General features: G+C 41.6%; 1 protein-coding gene across 1 annotated transcript in view; it reads right to left on the reverse strand.

Annotated features, from left to right (window-relative positions):
* Nucleotides 1–10,060: 10,060 nt before the first annotated feature.
* Nucleotides 10,061–23,736, reverse strand: part of SLC25A36 (solute carrier family 25 member 36) — a 39,021-nt gene continuing 25,345 nt past the window's right edge. The window contains exons 5-7 of the mRNA XM_062214016.1: nt 19,369–19,435; nt 16,002–16,291; nt 10,061–13,689 (exon numbers count right to left, since the gene is read on the reverse strand). Of these exons, the coding sequence (XP_062070000.1) occupies nt 13,496–13,689; nt 16,002–16,291; nt 19,369–19,435 (551 nt within the window). The 3' untranslated portion in view covers nt 10,061–13,495. The remainder of the gene's footprint in view (nt 13,690–16,001; nt 16,292–19,368; nt 19,436–23,736) is intronic.

The raw sequence follows: 23,736 nt of genomic DNA on the forward strand, positions 1-23,736 counted from the left end.
TCAGGTATGGGACGCCAGTACCACAAGTGATGGCTTAACCTACTGCCCCATGACAACAGCCCCTCTTGTGAGTGCTTTTTGTTTTGCATTACATTGATTGCTTGCTTTGTTATTAACTTTCATTTCTTCTACTTATGCATTCACTTGCTCTCTTTCCAGCTTCTTAAAGTATTACCTTAGATCTTCAATTTTATACCTTTTTTTTCCTATTTTAACCATCCACGCTATTCATTGCCCTTAAAGCGCAGCTTTATCTGCATCTAACAAATTTCAATGTGATGTTTTCAGTAACATTCAGTTCAAAATACTGTATAATGAATCTTGAGATTTCTTCTTTGACCCATGGGTTATTTAAAAGTATGATATTTTATTTGTAAATATTTGTGAGTATATTCTAGCTATCTTTCTGCTATTAATTTTTTTCAAATATTTATTTGTTTTATTTGAGAGAGAGAGTTGGGGAGAGAGAGAGAGAGAGAAAGAGAGAGAGAGAGAGAGAGAGAGAGAGAGGTCTTCCATGTTCACTCCCCAAAAGGCTGCAACAGCCAGAGCTAGACCAATCTGAAGCCAGGAGCAAGGAGCTTCTTCTAGGTCTCCCCTGTGGGTACAGGGACCCAAGTGCTCGGGCCATCTTCTACTGCTTTCCCAGGCCACAGCAGAGAGCTGGATCAGAAGAGGAACAGCTGGGAATTGAACTGGTGCCCATATGGGATGCTGGCACCGCAGGCAGTGGCTTTACCCATTATGCCACTGCATTGCCCCCTCTGCTATTAATTGTTAATTTAAGTACACTTTAGATGCAGACCATACTCTATATAATTTAAATCATTTTAAATTGAGACTTCCTTTATGACCAATATATGATCTGTCTTGGTGAGTGTACACAGGCATTTAAAAGAATTTTTTTGCTCTTATTAGATAAGGTCTTCTATAAATACCAATTAGATAAAGCTGTTGATAGTGTTATTTAAACATTTTTATATATTTACTGAGGGTTTTTTTTAAAAAATTTTATTTATTTGAAGGCATAGTTACAGAAAGGGAGAAGAAGAGACTGAGAGAGTGCTGGTTTACTCCCCAAATAGTTGCTAATGGCCAGGGCTAGGCCAGACCAAAGCCAGGAGACTGAAACTCCGTCCAGGTGGAGTGACAGGGGCCCAGCCACTTGGGCCATCCTCTGCTGCCTGTACAGGAGAAGCAGCAGGGAGTTAATTTGGAAGTGGAGCAGCCAGGACTCGAACTGGTGCTCCTTTGGAGGCTGGCATTCCAGGTGGTGGCTTAAACCACTCTGCCATGATGCTGGCCCCTGATTTTTTTTTCCTACTTGTTTTTATCAATTACTGAGACAGAAGTGTTGATATCTTCAGGCAGTGAGAGATTTTTCTACTTATACTTTCAGATTTAAGTCTTTAATATCACTAGGAGTATGTCTACTTTGTGTGATATTAATATAAGGGCAGTTCAAAAAGTTTGTAGGAAAAATGGAATTAAAAAAGATTCCATTTTGGTGCAAGAAATTTTGAAATCCATGCATAGTCTTTTTAAAAAAAAAGATTTTTTTAAATTTTATTTGAAAGAGTTACACAGAGAGAGGAGAGGCAGAGAGAGAGAGAGAGAGAGAGAGAGACAGGTCTTCCATCTGATGGTTCACTCCCTAGTTGGCCACAACAGCCAGAGCTGCGCCGATCTGAAGCCAGGAGCCAGGAGCTTCTTTTGGGTCTCCCACATGGGTGCAAGGACTTGGGCCATCCTCTACTGCTTTCCCAGGCCATAGCAGAGAGCTGGACAGGAAGTGGAGCAGCTGGGTCTTGAAGCGGCGCCCATATGGGATACTGGCACTTCAGGCCAGGGCGTTAACCCACTGAGCCACAGCGTCGGCCCCCATAGTCTTTTTAATGAGAATTTTCCATGAATTTCTTGAAGAACTCCTGAAATAGCCACTCAACTTTCTTATGCATGTATGTTTCTTTCCATTCTCTTACTAGAAATCTATCTTTGTCTCTATATTTAAAATGTAGACAAATTGAGGAGAGAGAAGGAACGAGCAAATCCAAGCGACTTTGGAACATAGTGTTTTAACTGTGAAGTGTACAAAATATTGTATTCCATTCAGTACATTTGTGCTTTTATTTATTAATTTTTTTTGACAGGCAGAGTGGACAGTAGAGGGAGACGGAGAGAAAGGTCTTCCTTTTTGCCATTGGTTCACCCTCCAATGGCAACCGGGACAGGATCGGTGCCCCGACTGGGACTAGAACCCGGTGTGCCGGCGCCGCTAGGTGGAGGATTAGCCTAGTGAGCCACAGCGCCGGCCTATTTATTAATTTTTAAAAAAAGATTTATTTACTTGAAAGGCAGAGTAACAGACAGAGGGGGAGACAGAGAGAAGAGACATCTACATCAGTGACTCACTCCTCAAATGGCTGCAGCAACCAGGGCTGGGCCAGGCCAAAGCCAGTAACCTAGAACTCCCTCAGGGTCTCCCATGTGGAGGCAGGGGCCCAAGCACTATGGCCATCTGCTGCTGCTTTCCCAGGAGCACTAGCAGGGAGCTGGATCAGAAGTGGAGCAGCCGGGACTTGAACTGGTGCTCAGATGTAGGATGCTGGCGTCACAGGCAGTGGCTTAAACCTCAGTGACACAATGCTGACTCCATAAGTTTGCCTTTTTTTTTTTCTAATTTGTCTTTTAAAAACTATTTTTTAAAAAGATTTTATTTAGTTATTTGAGAGGTAGAGTTACAGACAGTGAGAGGGAGAGACAGAGAGAAGTCCTCCATCTGCTGGTTCACTCTCCAGATGGCTGCAATGGCTGGAGCTGAGCCAATCTGAAGCCAGGAGCCAGGAGCTTCCTTCGGGTCTTCTCACGTGTGTGCAGGGGCCAGAGCACTTCTGCTTTCCTAGGCCATAGCAGAGAGCTAGATCAGAAGAGGGGCAGCCAGGACTAGAACCGGCGCTCACATGGGATGCCAGCACCACAGGCGGAGGATTAACCCACTGCGCCATAGCGCTGGTCCCTATTTATTTATTTGAGAGGCAGAGGGAGGGTGCGGGGGGAGAGACAGCGAGAGAAAGCTCTCCCAAGTCTCTGCTGCCACTAGCTCTGGGCCGGGGATGAAACTGGGAACAGGGAACTCCACGCAGGTCTTCCACTTGGGTGGGGGAACACAACCACTGAGCCGTCGTTGCTGCCTCCAGGACCTGCCAGGATAGGAAGCTGGTGTCAGGAGGAGGAGGAGCCAGGGATCAAACCCAGGCACTGTGTTGAGGGCGGGCATCGTAAACGGCAACCGGGACAGAATCCGGTGCCCCAACCGGGACTAGAACCCGGTGTGCCGGTGCCGCAAGGCAGAGGATTAGCCTAGTGAGCCTGGCTTTTAAAACTACAAGCAGGGCAGGCATTGTGGCTTAGCGGGTTAAGCAGTTGCTTGATGCTAGCTACTCCACCTCCAATCCAGCTTCCTGCCAGTGGGCCTGGGAGGTGGTGGATGATGACCCAAGTTACTGGGTTCCTGTTACCCACCTGGGAGACTTAGAAGGAATTCCTGGCTCCTGGCTGCAATGTGTCCCAGCCTCTGCTGTTGTGAGCATCTGGGGAGTGAACCAGCAAAAGGATCTCTCTCTTTTTGTCTTTCCCTCTGTCTCTGTCACTGTGCATTTCAAATAGATAAATCTTAAATAAATAAACTACAACCAAATCCCTATGTGAGACATGGCTGAACCCCAAGGATGTGTTAAAACTGAAAGTAAAAGAGAACAGAGGCCAGAACCGTGGCTCAATAGGCTAATCCTCCGCCTGCGGCGCCGGCACACCGGTTCTAGTCCCTGTCGGGGCACCGGATTCTGTCCCGGTTGCCCCTCTTCCAGGCCAGCTCTCTGCTGTGGCCAGGGAGTGCAGTGGAGGATGGCCCAAGTGCTTGGGCCCTGCACCCGCATGGGAGACCAGGAGGAAGCACCTGGCTCCTGCCTTCAGATCAGCGCGGTGCGCCGGCCGCAGCGCGCTGGACGCGGCGGCCATTGGAGGGTGAACCAACGACAAAGGAAGACCTTTCTCTCTGTCTCTCTCTCTCACTGTCCACTCTGCCTGTCAAAAAAAAAAAAAAAAAAAAAAAAAAAAGCCAGCTCATGGGCCGGACATTGTGGCGAGCAGGTTAAGTCACTACCTCTGGCGCTGGCCCCCAACTGTGGGCATTGGTTTGGTTTCTGTGCCTGCTGCTCCACTCCCAATCCAGGTCCCTGCTAATGGTCCACGTGTTTGGGGCCCTGCCACTCACATGGGTGATCTGGATGAAGCTCCTGGCTCTTGGCTTCGGCTTGGCCCAGCTCTGGTTGTGGCCATATTGGGAATGAACCAGCAGATTGAAGCTCTCTCTGCCTCATTCTCTCCTTCTCTCCCTTTCCCTCCCACTCTCCCACCCTCCCTCTCTCTCTGTAACTCTTTAAGAACAAAAATCCAGTCTGACAGTCTTTAAACCAGAACATTTATTTGATCCATTGCCACTTAATGTAATGACTGATATACTTGGATTTATTGTTATTTCATATTTCTCCTTTCTGGCTTGAGTTTAAATTTTTTTTTTCATATTTTCCCTTCTGTAAGTATAAAAGTTACATTATTTCTGTTCTTTTACATTTCCACTCCTTCCCCCAGCATGTCTATATAACAAAGTTTAACATCACCCAGTCTTCCTCCTCCTCCTCCCGGATAACCCCGGTTTGCTGGATCCATTTCTCTTCTTCCCTTCTTTCCTAAGATTGTCCGACGCTGCACTGCCTCGCTTTCGCTTGTTCAGACCCACTGGCACCACTCTTCTAAACGATAAATCATTTTTGGCACCTGCCTACCTCCCATACTGGCTTGTTTACCTTCCCTTTCTTACGTCTTGGAGTTTCTATCTGGATCACATTCCTTCCGCCTAAGTGATGTCCTTTAGGACTTCCTCTGGTGGGAAACCACTCTTCATCTTTCAGAGACTTCTGTAGTCCGTCCTCAGCCCAGCCCGCCCTGCAGGCAGCAGAGGCCAAGTGCCGCCCTGTGTCTACTTCCGTCTCACCGTGGCACTCCTGGGCACAGCCCAGCTCCACACTCGTACCCGTCCCCATTTGAGTTCTTACTATTAGCACCTGTTTTTTTACATCTAGGATGCCTTGTGATATGTGGAGATAGGGAACAGTGTTTCTTATCGAAGCTGCACACCTCCTAATTTTAAAAATATTGTTCTCCATTTACTCTGCAAAACCAATCAGAAGGACTAATAAGGGTTTTTTTATGATTATTTATTTATTTGACAGGTAGAGTTATAGACAGTGAGAGGTAGAGACAGAGAGAAAGGTCTTCCTTCCGTTGGTTCACTCTCCAAATGGCCGCCTCGGCCGGTGCCGCGCCGATGCAAACCAGGAGCCAGGTGCTTCCTCCTGGTCTCCCATGCGGGTGCAGTGGCCCAAGCACCTGGGCCATCCTCTTCCCAGGCCACAGCAGAGAGCCAGACTGGAAGAGGAGTGACCGGGACCAGAACCAGGCGCCCACATGGGATGCCGGCGCCAAAGGCGGAGGACCAACCAAGTGAGCCACGGCACCGGCCCCGGGGACTTTAGACATTCTCATTCTATTCCCCATGCCTCTCCACTTTTCTTTCTTCTGGGGACATCTAGATGGATCTCCAAGTTTAAATTGCTTTAGTTGTATTTAATCCACTTTTGACTTATTCATTGAGTTTTTTTTAAATTTGAAAGGCAGAGTTACAGAAAGAGAGAGAGACAGGTCTTTTATCTGCTAGTTCACTCCCCAAAAATGGCCACTACAGCTGGGGTTGGGTCAGACCATCCAGGTCTCCCACGTGGGCGTCAGGGGGCCCAAGCACTAGGCCATCTTCCGCTGCTTTTCCAAGAGCGTTAGCAGGAGCTGGATCAAAGTGAAGCAGCTGGGGCTTGAACCAGCGCTCATATGGATGCCAGTCTTGCAAGCAGTGGCTTAATCTGTGGCACCACAACGCTGCTCCCCGCCCCCATTTGAGTTCTTACTATTAGCACCTGTATTTTTACAATTTCATTCTTCATTTTTAAAAATTTTTATTTATTTTGCACATACACAGAGTAAAAGCTCCCATCTGGTGACTGACTCCCAAGAAGCCCACAAAGGGTGGAATTGGTCAGGGCCACAGCTGGGAGCTGGGGACGTGATCCAAGCCCCCCGTGAGTGACAGGCTCCCAGGGTCTGGCCCGCTGAACAGCCACTCCTGTGGATTTTCAGTCTTCTTCCCGGTGGCTTCCTGTGCTCATTTTCAAAACTGCAGTTGTTCTGCGTCTTTTCTAAGAACACTGACGTCTTATGCCCTCGAAGGTGTCCAGTGCTGTTTCCATGTTTTCGTCATCGCTCCTGGCAGCGGGCCTTGTGTGTTGGTGCCAGCACTGGGTAGCATCAGAGGAGTGGGGTGGGGGTGGGGCTCACACGTACAACTTCCTGCAAAGCTCTGACTCCACCCGCCCCCAGAGACCCCTCCAGTTCTCTTCAGCTCCAGGCCACCCCATCACACTCCTGGCTCTCCAAGCCCCAGCACCTGGCCCAACCCCATTTCTCCATGTTCAGTTCCAATCGTTTAGCTTTGTGCTTGGTGAGTGGGACAGGGGAACACTCCTGGTAGCCCTTGGCCTTTCTGAGATCAGTGCCTCCAGAATTATGTTCTGAGATCGAGCTGTGGCGCCTGGAGCCAGCGCCTTGGAGGCCCTGCAGACTGACGATGCCCGAAGCAGATACTTTTGGAGATTTATTTATTTATTTGAAAGGCAGAGTTACAGAAAGGAAGAGACAGAAATCTTCCCTCTGGTTCACTCCCTACATGGCTGCAATGGCCAGGGGCTGGGCCAGGCCAAAGCCAGGGACCAGGAGCTGCTTCTTACGGGTCTCCCATGTGGGTGAAGGTACCCAAGCAGCTGGGCCACTCTCCACTGCCTTCCCTCGTGCATCAGAAGGGAGCTGGATTGTAAGTGTCCATATGGGGTGCTGGCGCCACAGGCAGTGGCTTTACCCACCACGCCACAGCGCTGGCCCCACTCATTTTCAAGTCCTCCACTTTGTTTCTGGAAGCACCTGAAGTATGTTTATTTTCTGAACTGTGCTTTGACAATTCAGGTCTTTTCTTTGTTATTCATTCTGTAGCCTTCATCCATATTTATTCTTTTTGTCGAGTTTTTGCTTTTATTATATTTTATATTTTTTAAAAATGCTTACAGTAAGCAAGTTTTAAATGTCCAACTAGTGAATTTTCATATTATGTACACATCTGTTTAACCACCACCCAGAGAACACACGGGGCATTTCCATCATTCCAGAACATCCCATCATGCCCCTTATTAGCTCCCACCCTCCTCACCTCCATAAACACTACTTGTACTTCTGTCATGTTGACTAGTTATGCCTGTCCTCACCTTCATATAAGCAGAATAAAGAACGCTGTTCGGTGCCAGGCTTCATTCACTTAACGTTTTTTACTATTCCTCCACGTTATCACATTGTTAATAATTTGCTTTGCTTCACTGTTTTACCATGTAGTCTTCTGCTGTATGAACCTACCAGTTTACTTCTAGTGGCAAACTTCTGAAGATTTTCTCCATCCCACCCTGCATTTTTTGCTTTTCATGTCTTTTATTTTTCATGGTTTGTCTTTTATGGTGTTTTCTGTAAACACTTATGACCCAAGATTGCAAAGATATTTTCTCCTAAAAGATCTGAGATTTTATCTATAAACATCTTTCGTGTATGGTGAGGTAATGATTTATCGTTACTCATATTGACGTCCAGTTGCTCTAGCACACTTTTTTTGAGGGGTAGGGAAAACAAGAACAAAATCGAAACCAACATGCAACTTAGGAAACGCTACACCAACACCACCTGGGCCATCAGTCAGTGAGTCTGTACACCACCACACCTGGAAGTCTCAGCAGCCAAGGTTCGGTAGTAGCGGTTGGCACGTGGGCCATTACTGCTTGACTATGAAGGTTTGAGGTGGGAAACTGAGATGTCCTGGAGGCCTGGGGAACACTGCTCCAGTGGATGTGATGACCTGTTTTTGAGTAAATTCCCAGGAGAGAATAAGAAAATGGCTTACTTTTCACTTAAGCAACTAAAATACTTTGTTCTTTGTGTAAACAAGGAAATATTCCCCCCAGGAATTAGCCTGTGAAATTTCTATCCCTGTTTCAAAATCTACTTAAATACTGTTTTCTACATGCAATCTTCATAGATCTAAAATGATGAAATACTGCAGTACTTCTCAAAATTTCTTATATGTCTCATTTCTTAGAAAAAAAAAATTTAAGATGTTTTATTTATTTGAAAGCCAGAATCACAGAATCTTCCATCTGCTGATTCACTCCCCAAATGGCCGGGTTTAGGTCAGGTTGAAGCCAGGAGTTTCTTCCTAGTTTCCTACATTGGTGCCCAGGCCCAAGCACTTGGGCCACCCTCTGCTGCTTTCCCAGGCCATGAGCAGAGAGCTGGCTCAGAAGTGGAGCAGCTGGGTCAGGAACCAGCGCCTATATGGGATGCCGGTGTTGCAGGCAGCTCAACCTACTAAGGCCACAATGTCGGCCCCTAAATCTTTTTTTTTTTTTACAGGCAGAGTGGACAGTGAGAGAGACAGAAAGGTCCTCCTTTGCCGTTGGTTCACCCTCCAATGGCTGCCGCACTGCAGCCGGCGCACCGCGCTGATCCAATGGCAGGAGCCAGGAGCTTCTCCTGGTCTCCCATGGGGTGCAGGGCCCAAGGACTTGGGCCATCCTCCACTGCACTCCTAGGCCACGGGCAGAGAGCTGGCCTGGAAGAGGGGCAACCGGGACAGAATCCGGCGCCCTGACTGGGACTAGAACCTAGTGTGCCGGCGCCACAAGGCAGAGGATTAGCCTGTTGAGCCGCGGTGCCAGCCTCCTAAGTCTGACTTTCTATGAGGTCACCTTTGAAGGGTAAAAAATCCAGGGTTCCCCAGTGGCTTAAGGATATAAACTAAGGTTTATGTTTTAGGTTCTAAGACAGCCCATACTGTTCTGATTTACATATTCAGCTTTATGTCTCATTACTCTGTTGTGTTTTATCCTGGGTCAATTCCTACAACTCTTTCCTTAAGAGTTTTTTTTGAATGCCCCCATGTCATCTAGAATGCCCGTGAGTAACCAAGTAAGCCCAGGGCTAGCTTCAAAGCACCCAAGTGAGTAAACAAGATGTGACTAACATCTCCCCGTTCATCTATTCATCTGATCGTGGGCTGCTGGAGATCACGTAAAACTATTGTGCAAACACAGCACCCCAGGACTATCCACTCTGAATTGATTCAATACATTAACTCAGGCAGAAAGGGGGCCTAGGCAGTCAGGAGGAAAACAAGGAAATCACTGATTCCCAATGTGCTTGCTTGCCTGAGCTGTCTAATGTCACTGAGTGCTGAGAAACTGAATCATGAACTCACAAATTCCTTCCTCGACATTCAGGAAGGAACCCACACCAGTCTGAACTTGAGACACTTGAGCTAAACGCAGGAAGCTCAGCCATCACTCTGCCAGTGTCTTCAGCACAAGATGACTGCTGCTTAAGCAACTACTTCAGCTCTACCGTAGCTCTGGGATGCGGAGCATGGCAGTCTGTCCCGGGCTCCTCACCCGCAAGACTTGGCAATGTTTCATGTTAGCTGCAATTCTGAAAAACTTAAAACAGACACAACGTAAAGTGGGCAGACAGCACACTGCACTTTCATCTGTGTGACTTATGTTTCAACCTAACGTATTCTCAGCTCTGCATTTTTAACACCAAATACTTAAAGATCAATACAATAAAGCCATGGAAAACATGTACAAGATAACTTGACCTTTTGATTTTTAGAGATGTCAGTCTAGCAGATAGAAGGTACCCCAAAAGATCTGTTGATGCAATCAACAAATGAGCCTGACACCTAACCTGAAAATGGCAAGGTGCTGTTCTGTGCATAGGAGAACCCTAAGAAAGTCATCACATTTTCATTCTGCCAAAGTACACATAAAAAACCAAAACCAACACATTTTCATGAATATATTTTAATTTTTTGAATCTTAACAATTCAAGTAAAAGTTGGCTGGTTAACATAAATACAGAATAAATGCACATAATTTATAGCAATGTAAATAAATCAAGAATAGCAAACCTCACATGAATGGTTAAAAGTTACCAACTCATTTTAAGTTGACTAATTAGCTACGACTTACAGGTCACAATCTACTTGTTCACATACACTGGGGTACACATTCAAAAAGCTTATTAACACAAAAACTGAGTGAAGTTACAGTTTTTCACTTCAGAAAGGACTAGCATAAAGTCAGTGTACAGATACATGGCAAATGTGAGGGCAGGATGGAGAAGTGCTACTGAGTAGACAGAAAGCACTGGACTTTACACCGACACGCCCTCCAAATTTAAATCATCCCAAACAACTACACTGTTAGGAATGTTAAAGTCATGATCAATATCAGAGGAGAAAAGGCTGAACTATATGCAGCAGTCCAAAGAGAGTCCCTACAGTACCCAGAGAGCGGGCACAAGAGCATGTAAACAGACAGGCAGGAGTGATTCTGGAAGGGCAGGGAATGGATTGACTTCTAGCACTTGAAACGCCTTCAAATTCAAATCCATATGCTTTGTGATTTATTTATGGGCATGAGGCCCATCCAGTAGGGTTGGTTCTATTAAAATTACACAATGAGAATCAAGAGCCAGTTTTGGTGGTACAGGCCCCCCCCCCCCCCCCCCAATTAAAAGCACTGTATGGTAGCCTGCAATCATGGGGCAAGTCCCCCATTTGGATTCTGAAATTTACAAAATCCATTCTCTGAGTCATAGGTAGCAGAGGCAGCCATAGTTCTTTCTGTGGCCGCTCTGTGGGAGGACGTTCTTTCCAGGATCTACTGCTTTAACTTGAGTATGTTCAGTTCCATTTTCAGAGAAGATGCTATAGTAAAAGCACATTCCAATCTGAAGAGTATTGACCACCTTACACCAGAAGTAAAGTTAAAAACAAAACATAGTCTACACTACCCAAAAAGTCCAACGCTTTGAGTATGCATTCTCTTTTTAAATTAAAATATATATATACTCAATTTTAATTATTCACTAAAAATTTTTGGAAGAAAGATTTCAGAGGCAAACTTTAAATACAACTTGTTTGAATTATCCCTGTCACACAAAAACTAACCTACAGCAAGCGGTGCTTTTCTAGCTGCTGCACAAATAAGCACTGAGGCTCTGTTCCTTCTAGTGCACACAGAAGAGCTTTAGAAGATGAATACGATGCACTGAAGGCCAAATTGGACTTGCTAAATACAAGCGGAGAGAGCGTTCACGGTCATCCTGGAAGGACACTTGTTAGGAATTTGCTACAGCTCTGTAAGGTGTTCCTTAGCTGCTGGTTTTCGTATCATTCTTCATCATTTGTGGGTACTGAGATCAGCGAGATGAGGGAGGTCTCTGCCCTACATTCAACATAACTGAAGTTGATGGGTCTTCAGAGGCAAATGGCACTGGATTATCAGGCAGTATTAGTGGCACCCGAAAAGGTAAACACCATAGGTTGAGACTTCTCCACTTTTAAGTTAGAATCCCCTGCTTTTTTTTCTTTTTTTTTTTTTTTTTGTATGTTCCTCACAATAAATGTCAAAGCTGAAATTTACCATAAAAAGTAAGGAAACTCAATTTGCCTTTGGTCTCCACATGGGCTGGAATATCCGTAATTCCAATTGAGCACCTCAGAAACATCCAGTTATTGTTGACTACAAGAGGTCAGGTTGAAGAATGTAAGCGGGCACTACACTTCACTGGTGTCAGCAACGTAAGCTGGCAATCATGTTGGGGGCACTACACGGTACACAGAATACTTAAAACATTTATATTAAAGGTCTCCAAAGCAATATACCTAAAACCCCAAAAAAGTTATCAACACTGTTTCTGCCCAATACATGGCCAATATTTTAAAAAATATAATTTTACCATGAAATTCTCTATTCTCATACCTCAAAACAAGGCCACAAAGTGCGTTCACAAGGAGTCATTCTGAAGATAAAGCCATTGCACAAAATGCACAGTTAAGGTCTACTGAAATGAACACCACACTGGAGTTTAATTGTAGACGTTTTATATACCAGTATAGCAACAGCCATAGGCAAAGTCTCTTACAGAATTACAACAAATAGCTTCATAAGGGCCATATATAGAATACATTTAAAGTAGTAAAAGGTACAGTTGTCTCAATAGCAAAATTTAAAAGTTAAATCCTGTTAATACATTTAATCCAAACTAACTTGAATGCTATGGTTTACCATTCAGAAAATCAGCACAGAATAAATTTCTTGTCAAAAGCAGTTTGTTCTTTTGCCAAACTCTAAGTCAATTATGAGCATTACCCACTGAATCAGATGCACAGGGCCCCTCATCTTTAATACTTGTTACTGTCCCACATATCAGTATTAGTATGTTATTTTTAAAATAAAATCTTGCAAGGGCCAAACAGAAAATTACCAGTTTCTCTACAAAATAATTAAATATAATCTATATGGGCTTGAAAACAACTCAAGGGCTCAAATTCTTAAAGTGAAAGCAAGTACAGAAAAATTGAGAAGTGGGGTGTTTTCCACTTGTAATGATACTTAGGCGTGACAAATAGGTGGACAGTCAAGTTTATATCCAGTAAGTCACTGAAAAGACGACTGCATTCATTCATGTACCGTATAACTCGGGAAGGTGTGAGGACATGTTCAAGTCACCAGAATGGCCAAGAATCAACATTTTACTAGTTTAGTTCATCTTCCCAAACCATTACCATGGGAGTTGGATACACTGGCAAACAATTTAAAATCCACATTATGCAAAAGATCAAGCACTTGTTAGCTGTGGAAATCAAAATTTTAATGTTAAAAATATGTAAGATATTTAGAGGCTATCTCGTTGGCTGTAAAAACAATGACTACAAAGCCAAATAGCTGAACATAAAATATTGAGCCAGGTCTTCTTGGGAAAATGTGACAGTAATACCGAGGCTCTCCCTAATGTTGTTGCTTACCACTTTTACAGGAATTAATAGCCAGAAATCGGGAATTTATGACTGCCAATACTATCTTTGGATAGTTACAGTACGTGTTTAGAATACTGGAGAAGTGTGTGCTCATGGAATAAACAACACTATACTCTGACTGCCATAAATCAACGAAACACAACTGCATCTGGTGGACATGGTAGAGAAAATGGCAATTTTGCGTAAGGAGTGCTTTGAAAGGCATTTCCTTGGAGGCAGCCAAGGTTTTTCTTCCCCTCATTACTGAAAGATCAAGTAATGCGGTATGGTTACTTAAATTCCTACAACCAAACTTCCACTTAGGCATAGTTACATGTTCCCAAACTACTTTTCTTCCGTCCACCACGCTGGCTTGGATACTCCATGGTCCACTGCAATCTTTTGGTCTCCCCTCTCTGGAGCAGCCCCGCATCGCTATCCATTGAGTAGGTACACCACCAATTCATAGGTGGCCATCATAATGGCTGTGTTTGGAATCTGTCTCACCAGATGAGTTGTTAGGCCACGGTAAAGAGACCCATAACCTTCTTCTTGAACAACCAAAGACAGTGTCTGAAAAAATGATCTATATTTTGTTCCCTCTTCACGTAGTCTTGTTCTTACAACTTCTGTTTGAGAAAGAAATGAAAGAAAAAAATAATTTTGTTTAAATATTACTGATATCTTTACACCATCCTAATTATAAGGAGCACATCTCATTTATCACTTTGTAAGTGTACACTCAGGATAAATGTTGATTTTTAATGTGTAGCTGATTGAAACCAGTCACATCATATTATAATATAAATTATAATCAAAGCCATATACACTAGTCATGAAATTTTATAGGCCTCGAAGTACAAAAAGATACAAAGAGACAAAAGAATTATCCATTGTATGCTATGTAATTAATGAGGTGGAACTGCTATGATGAGAAAAATATGAAGCAGCAGCAAAGGGAATGGAAGTGGTATCAAAGGTGAATATAGAAAGATACAGTGAGAAACAGGTAAAAAAATTAAAAAAAAAAATAAAGTGGACAGTACACAGAGAACACAGATTAATCTATTCACAACAGTCCTTGTAAACCAAATTGAAATGGCAAGTGGATAAAGAAACATAAACACTAGCTGCGGGCTACAAGGCCCAGCCTGGGAATCAACTAGGAAGTGGACCTTAACGATGACTTCAATTTTTCTTCATTTTAAAGGTGAGAAGTGGGAGCTACTCAGAGGTTTTAATTATACAGCGTGGATAAGATTTTAATTTCCAATTTAAAAATGTAATGACTCTTTCACTATTTTTGAAACATTTCAACAAGGTACTCTTGATGGGTCTCAAAGAGCCTAAGGCAGTCCCCAGCAAAGGCGAAAGTGTATTTGAAACTTCCCTGTCATGTTTTGAGAGACACACCACTTACACACTTAACTCCAAATACCTCCTTTATCAATTATACCTCTACTCCCAATGACATCATCACACTTCAAAGTGACGAGATCGCTGTTTTTCAAAAAAACATTCATTTATTTGAAAGGCAGAGGGACAGAGATGGAGAGATCGTCCATCTGCTGTTTCACACCCGGAATGGCCCTAATGGCCAAGGCTGGGCCAGGAACCTGGAGCTTCATCTGGGTCAACCTCATTGGGTAACAGGGGCCCAAGTACTTCCTAGGCACACTAGCAGGGAGCTGGATTGTAAGTGGAGCAGCCAGGACTTGAACAGGCACTCACATGGGATTACAGCTTTGCAAGTATGACACCAGCCCCAGGACAAGATGTTTTAATTCCTCAAGCTCTATCCTTTCCTTCAGCAGGCACTGTCTTAACCCACACAGGAGGCCAGAACCTCAACAAGGTTGTGGATATGTGCTACTCTGACTTCTATTAGTGGAGCCAGCACTTCCTTGAAGAAACAGATGGGTAAATTCACAGTCCAACTAGGTTAATAGTTGGTTTCATAAATTACATTTTAGAGTAAATATTAATTTTCTAGTCCTATTTCATTTATCATGATAGGATATAAGTGGCAGGGCAGGGGGCGGGGCAGACTATAATATTAACCAGTGTAACAAAAGGGAAGCAGATTTGGAATTTTTAGACTCCAGTTAGGATCTGGGCTCCACTGCTGATATGACCTTGGGTTACATTACTTAATTTTCTAAAAATTGCTTCTCAGTTTCCCATTTGAAAACAAGGACAATTCTGATTATGTTCTAGCATAGCCAGACTTAGACAAAGAAAGTTATGGGGCCAGCGCTGTGGCGCAGTGGGTTAAAGCCCTGGCCTGAAGCGCTGGCATGCCATATGGGCGCCGGTTCTAGTCCTGGATGCTCCTCTTCCGATCCAGCTCTCTGCTATGGCCTGGGAACGCAGTAGAAGATGGCCCAAGTCATTGGGCCCCTGCACCCACATGGGAGACCCAGAAGAAGCTCCTGGCTTCTGGCTTCGGATGGGCGCAGCTCCTGCAGTTGCGGCCATCTGGGGAGTAAACCAGCGGATGGAAGACCTCTCTCTCTGTAATTCCATCTTTCAAATAAATAAAACAAATCTTAAAAAAAAAGGAAAAAAAAAAACTAAAGAATAATAAAAGGTTAAGTACTCTAGACCATGTTTATGTAAATTAGCAACAATGCAATTAAAGTATTTACTATAGCCCCCATTTAAACACAAATTTTTTTCAGAAACTTACTAGAAGGTCTCTAGCTGATCCAGCATGGCTGGAATTTGACTGTCTGACTCTAGAGTGCACGTGTGACCACCATCATGCGACATCGCAGCATACACTGCCCCTTTAATCAGCTGCATCAGCCCAACTCCCAAGAACGCTGTTTTACCAGAGTTCAGTAAAAATGATACACGCTCTAGTAAGCAAGCTGCTGGCTGGCATGTGACATAGTTCTTATGGAATACAATATTATTATGCAATTTCAGCTCTTCTCACCGTGAGGGTATGCGATAGTTGTGGCACAAGTCTTTGAGGTGGCTGCAGCTAGCATCATTCCCACAAAATCTGATGCTTCCTTCACAGACTCTTCATCGTTTTCCATCATAGAGGCAGTCTTACATTCCAGCAGTTTTTGCTTTATACTTTCATAAATAACAAAGTGGATAACAGTCTCTGATATGCCAGCATAGGAAGCAGACATGCCCCTGTAAAATCCTCTAAGTCCATCTGTCTGATAAACTTTGCGAACACATTCAAAAGCACCCAATCGCTTTTCCCCACGGCTCCTGAAAAAGAAAAGGGAGAAATCTTATTGACATATATAAATGATTACAGGTTTTCAAATAAAGTAAATGAAATAGAGTAAAAATATACCAAAATGGTCTTCTTCTTCTTTTTTTTTTTTTTTGGACAGGCAGAGTGGATAGTGAGAGAGAGAGAGAGAGACAGAGAAAAAGGTCTTCCTTTTTGCCGTTGGTTCACCCTCCAATGGCCGCTGCGGCCGGCGCAATCTGCTGATCCGAAGCCAGGAGCCAGGCGCTTCTCCTGGTCTCCCATGCGGGTGCAGGGCCCAAGCACTTGGGCCAACCTCCACTGCCTTCCCGGGCCATAGCAGAGAGCTGGCCTGGAAGAGGGGCAACCGGGATAGAATCCGGCGCCCTGACCGGGACTAGAACCCGGTGTGCTGGCGCCGCAAGGTGGAGGATTAGCCTGTTAAGCCATGGCGCCGGCCAAAATGGTCTTTAAATCATGAAAAAGTGAAATCAGAATTTAAAATAAAATTTGTTTTCATTTGCTTGAAAAAGCAGATAGAGCGCATAAACGAGCAAGCATATGTGCACACCCCCTGTCTTCCCTCTGCTAATTCGCTCTCCAAATGTCCACAACAGCCAGAAATGGGCCAGAACAAAGCCTGGGGCCTTGCACTCAACATGAGGGGCAGGGTCTCAAGTATCTGAGCCATCACCTGCTGCCTCCCATGATGCTTCAACAGGAAGCCAGATGAGAAAACATGGCAGCCAGGACTGGAACTGGCACTCCCATATGTGATGTGATCATCCCAAGTGGTGGCTTAACATACTGTACCACAATACCTGCCTGCTTTACAATCACAATTTTAAGACAACATTCATATTTTCTGTCTCATCCCAAGTTTGTCATATTACACGAGTAACATACAGTAACATTTCACTTAAAGCAAAATCCACTACATACAATCATCAGTGCCAAGTCCTCTGGGGTTCAAGCAACAGATCCCCTAGGTACTATATGCAACTCAAAACACTGTTTTGCATAACAACAAAACAAAGTACATAATACTCCTCACACTGTATTAATGCCAGTTCTAAGTAAGTTGAACTTCCTTTGCATTTAGTAACACAAAACCAATGATGATGGTCCTCATAAAATAAGAAATATGATTAAACTTGTTTGCCCTTGAGGGGTTAACAACTCCATTTAGCCCTTTCCCAAAAGTGACTGGTGAATATAAATAAAACTCTCCAAGAGCATACAAAAGCAATGGCTACATTAGTATCACCAGTGAAAAGTAAATGGGAACCTGTACAGCTATTGGGATTTATTCAGTATTGTTCAAGACAGTTACCTTAGTGCTACGTAAGGGTACAGCACCTACACTTACAGGGCACAAAACCTACTCCTACATATGTGTATAATTTTTAGTTTGTAAAAACAAAAATTAACTACCTTATACCATGATTCCCCCAAAAAGAAATGAGTTTAAACACTACCTATGGGAAGATAAAGAGGAGTTATAATTTGTCTTACATATCAAAATAAAACCATAGCTAAAACACCAAATGACCTACAGATGCCTCCAGTTTTATGAACTAATGACTGACTTTTCTGAGTATCTATTTAGTTGAAGGATCCAAGTAACCAAGTCTACCTACCAGTTTCTGGTGCCACAGGTTCTCTTCCACAAGAAAGGTATGACACAAGTCTAGAAGGAGGACCTGTAGACATACCAGCCTTATTTTTGACCTTAGAGTTGTTAAGTTAGAATACTCTAATAGTCAAGCTTTACTATTACCCCACACTACCCCATTCCCCATCCCTGTACTAGCTTGTGTTACAATTTAAAGGGGCAAAAAAACTAGAGTTTTAAGCCATGCTTTACCTAATCCCCTAGTTCTATGTTGAAACATAACTCTGATAGCTTATAATACTATAATGTGGACAGGCATCTCAAACTTGAGGATTAGTCTTACCTATCATTTCTTTTCAGATTTATGGCACTAAGAAACTGAGTTTTGCTACAACTGAACACTTCACTAAAAGCAGTACTGCAGATGAAACAATTAGACATTGCCAAATCTTCAAATAGCATATAACTCAACATGACAGATGTAGAAAAGATTATCTAAGCAATTGCAATTAATTGTTAATGATTTGTTCGATCAGGTTTGTTTATAGCTTACAGAACACAACACTGCTTCCAAAATTCCAAAAATACAAGAACTGCATAAATGTCTGATACACAGAACCCACTCTAGACTGAAGTCTATAACAGTTCAAAACTGTTAAAATCATCATTATTATAATCACTAGATAAGACCATCTCTTGGGGCTGGTGCTGTGGCACAGCGGGTTAAAGTCCTGTCCTGAAATGCCAGCATCCCACATGGGCGCTGGTTCTAGTCCTGGCTGTTCCTCTTCTGATCCAGCTCTCTGCTGTGGCCTGGGAAAGCAGTAGAAAATAGCCCAAGTCCTTGGGATCCTGCACCCACGTGGGAGACCCGGAGGAAGCTCCTGGCTTCAGATTGGCGTAGCTCCGGCCGTAATGGCCATCTGGGGAATGAACCAGCAGATAGAAGACCTCTCTCTCTGAAACTCTTTCAAATAAATAAAATAAATCTTTAAAAAAAAAAAAAAAGCCCATCTCTCTATTTCACAGTATTACCCTTCCCCATTCCATATCCTAAGGCTAACAGGAGCTGATATGGACGACCCTAAGCTGCATTGCTTCCGGTTTCCTCGGTTTCCAGGTTATACCAAACGCCTAGACCTTAGGACTTCTGAGTTTTATGGACAACTGTTTCTTCTGCTTAAAATGAAAAACAAAACTTTCTTGATTATCCCATTTAAAGTTGGTCCCACTGTTTTTTTTTTATTTTAGAACACAGCAGTATCTGTTTACTATAGATCTGTTGATGAATGAATCTTGCTATTGTCAAGCAATTCTAACAGATGAATCTATATATATGACTGTCACCAAACCAGGCACAAAAGGTTACGGGGAAAACATAGTTAGACCCCTAACACCAAAATCTTATGAAATATATTTCTAGGAAAAAATTAGTTAAATCTATAGAACTGATTTTATTTTAAAGAATCAACATACCTTGCATCAAGTTGTAACCGAGTCTTTATAAGCCAGATGGGGTTAGTTGCTGTGATCGCAGTAAAACCTAGACAAACATGTTTAAAATGAACTCCAGTAAAAATAAAGAACATAAACATTTAAAAATTATATGAATCTATAGTAAAGAATACACAGAAATACTTAAAGGGCTAATTGATAGACGCTTTATACTTTTATTGTACAAATCCATACAACCATAAGCATTTGTCTTCACTTTCAATCTACATGAATTTTCAAATTCTGACTTTAACTAAAAGATTCTTTTAAGAACAAAATCTGACTGTATACACAGTGCTCTCCCAGCTACTCAGAATATCCTTTTGGGCGCTCTCTACTATCTAAGCCGAATTCAGAAACCCATTTCTGTAGCCAAACATACAGGGATTTCGTTTATTCTAGGGCTAAGAAGCATGCACTCTACCACAGCTACTTGGTAGTCCAATTAGTATCACAAAACCACTGCATTCAAACTGGATTCTACATCAATGGATCATTTACTGTTATCTGACATTTGGTTGATTATATAACCAAAAAGACTATTGTATAGCCCCACAGATACTTTCCAAACATGCTTACTAAAAGTATCAGAATCAGGTCACTACAAAGGTAAAGTTTCTGTTAGGATTAACAGGACAGATCTATTTCTTCATCTATTTAGACACATTAAAAACTCTCAAAAATGAAAAAGTTACAAATTAGAACTTTCCTCTCACTTTTATAGACACTGAATAAAGAAATTCAGAAGAGAAGCTAGCTCTGATTGACTTTAAAACTAAAGTTCTATCTCTTTAACAACTATTAAAGAAGGCTGGCCACCCAGATGTGCCTCATGCCAGCCAGTAAGTGACAACCTCTGGAGCAGTATGCTTCTAGGAGAATGCATTAGCTTTTACTTGCCATCTTCCTATTTACAGGAAAATTCCACACAAAATGCAATCTTGATGATGGGAATTTGGGAAGACTGTCTTGTAACAGGGCTTTAGATTGCATTTACATTTAAGATCCACTACACAAACTTCATAGGACTACTTACATCAGGCTACATTTATTCAGCTGGCCTTCACATAATATGAAAACTTGCATGAAGATATGTCTGAGGATCTTAACTGTTTTAATATTTTTTATCAAATACTATTATGTCAAGCACATTAGTTTTAGAAAAGCAGACTACAAATCAGCACGTTTAACATGAGTAAAGTACTTTCAGGAACAAAAATGATGTTATATACTTAGGAATAATCTGTTTTTAAAATTGACACATAGAACAGAACCAATCGAAAAGCTACTACTGGCTTTCAAAACTAGTACAAGCGTTTCTACTAAATTATTTACAGAGCTGAATTTGGCCTCACAAGGTTCTTTCCTCTTCCACGATGTCAGGCAATTAGCTAACTCAAATTTTACTCCAGTGACCCCATTTATCACTGTAAAAATAGCTAGCTGTTACACAAAAGGACATTCCCATTAAATGTATTCAGGAAGCAGGATAAATGGAATGAAAACTGTTTAATAACTCCTTTAATAATTTTATAACAATAGCCTCTATTTCTCTTATGTGCTTTTAATATTAATATGTAACTATAAAATTAGAATGGGACAATGATTTTGGAAGCATCAGTAAGTACTAAAATGATACAAATTTAAAAGGTTAGGTAGACTACTAGGAACATCTGTTTCAGTGGAAGGTTCTTTTTATAAATATATTCTTGGTAAAAGGGAAGAAAAGCATGAAGCAATCAGAACAACTAAATATTCTTACATGGTCTAGTTTAATTAGAACAAAGTTATAGAGTATTATTTTTTGATTCTTTTCAATCTCATTTTTCTAAATGAAAAAGTTATTTAAATTACTTTAAACTAAAGATATTTAGATTTATCTTTTAAGGCAATCAGATATCACGTCCTGGTCAAGCCCCAATTTAAGGATTTGTATTTTTTAAAATTAGAGATTTATATTAACTTAATTTTGGGATAGTAAGATGAAAGGTTTATTAGTGAAAAGCTGCTAAGCAGAAAAAACCAACAAAATGTTCTACCTTACTCATACTGGTTTTTAGCAATCATCTGTAGAAATTTTAAATTAAGTATTTGCTTTTTACTCAATTTTAGAAAAAATTTTTAAAAAAGGGCTGCCTAGGTAAAAATTCTCAATTTATTATGCTTTATTTGAAAAGAAGATATGTACCAATTTTTTAAAATAAAAATTCTATGTATGAAGATGTGAACTTAGTTATCAAAGCTTCTGCTCATAATACGCTGCCAGGTCATAAAATTCCTTAATTTGAGGCTGGGAAAAATCCATATATATATATCCATATATATATATAACTTTAAAATATTACAACAAATATTTATAAATTTACTAGGACTAAAAATCTATAAAGACCTGTACAATATAAGCTGAAATTATCCTCTGTACATTATTAATAAACAATGTGGGAAGCAAACAACAGGTATTTCTCACTTAACTAAAATACATTTCCAGGCACAAATTAACCTATATCATAAGACATATTAAAATTTAGGTAAGTGAGAGAATGTTGTTATCTTATCTCTATGCAGCTGTTACTATCAATAAGCTACACTTATTATAGTTGTTCTGGCTCAACTCCCCCTAACGAGAGTTACTCCCTGAGGTACTACTCTAACTGCCAGCAAACTACTAAGAATCTAGGCACACTCCACAGGCCCATAGTCACTGGTTCTGAACCAGTTAAAACTCTGACCCTTGACTTTTATGCTATTACTTTCTCCTAACCAAAGGCACTTTTAACAAACTTCAGTAGACGTTTTAGGCTAAATTACATCTAGTAATTCAAGGAACGAAGCAAACGAAAAGAAACAAAATACTACCACTAACTTAGGCAATTCGAGGTTAGCCAAAGCTGAACAACTTCCTTCTAAGACAAATACACATGAAGATATTGAGAATGATGCCCTTTGAATTCAGAGATTGCGTATTACTTTTTATTATGCACTTTAAGTTTGTGGACATTCTGATAATACAACAATAACTTATACTAATATTCTGAGCATCCACTGACACATTAAAACAGAATTAAAAAGAAGGTATGAGAGATCCATTTGTAGGTTAAGCATTAAGATTGCTCCATAGTGGCTTAAAGTAAAGCACCAATCCAGTGGCAATAGTGTTAGTGGTGTGTTAGTGCTTTATTAGAAAGCCTTAACATTTTTAAATGCGATTTTCAAAGTCTTGACTTAAGAGTACATTTGATCTAAGAGCCCATTTGGTAATAAAAATCAACAAAAACCAAATTAACAGAAAAATCTGGTTATAGCAAACTTGCTGAAAATGTTTATTTCATTAAGTGAGTGATACCTGTAGTGTTGCATTTTCACTATTTATTTCAGTTAACTTCTGTAAGAACAAAATCCACCTAGCCTCCTAAGAGAAATGTTATCATTTACCTATTTTAAAACCTAATTAAAACTAAAACAGGTAAGATCCCATTTTTTTTTAATCCTGCATTTATTTGGAAAGTAATGGTACTAAGATTGCTATTTTGGCAAAAAAGCAGAAAGGCAAGAACTAACACACAAGAGAACGGCAAGCACTGCAGTAGAATTTTAAATGTTATTGCTAAGCAAGGAGAGCTCCTATTTTCTCTAGAAGGAGTTAGGGTGGTACGATGCCATGTACAACTGTGCATGTACACTGTTATCAGACTCCTTAGAGGGCAAGGCTGTTACTGCCAAGCGGAAGACCCCACGCTGTTATTACACGATGACCTGAAAGTACCCCATTCTTCCTTCTAAAATGATTATAAAGGGATCATAATTAAATTTTTATGGAATACTCAATAATGCACACACAAATACAGGAAATAAAAGTTCATTTCCCGCCTTCTATTAATTCCACAGCTATCATAAAATCCCAGGGTGTGTTTCTTATACTAGAGGCTGCAAGAGAGGCTCAGATCAGTACTCACGAGGTTTAAGTTAGTCCATATTTCTACAGGAAGTGACCTGCGGATGGGGAGCATGAGATGACACGATCTCACTCTTTTCTCGGGAGAAATGTACAGTAAATGCCTAAAATAGACACAGGCTTTTCTGTATCATAACAACAAGCAGTGACCTCATCAGAAACATGTGTACAAACTGAATCCCACTGGAAGGATTTGAGAAATATTTACTGTGAGATCTAACTTTAAAAATGTTTAGGTTAAAAAAGAAAGAATGGATTATCAGAATGGGCCATAATTTTTTTTTTTTTTTTTTTAAATGCACGAGTACTGAAAATCCTGCCATCTGGAGCAGTTTCAGAGTCTAAATACTTACCTAAAAGAAGATCAACCTTGCCTTAAAGAAAAAATGCTAACCTTG

This window comes from Lepus europaeus, chromosome 2, assembly GCF_033115175.1.
Source record: "Lepus europaeus isolate LE1 chromosome 2, mLepTim1.pri, whole genome shotgun sequence".
NCBI lineage: Eukaryota > Metazoa > Chordata > Mammalia > Lagomorpha > Leporidae > Lepus > Lepus europaeus.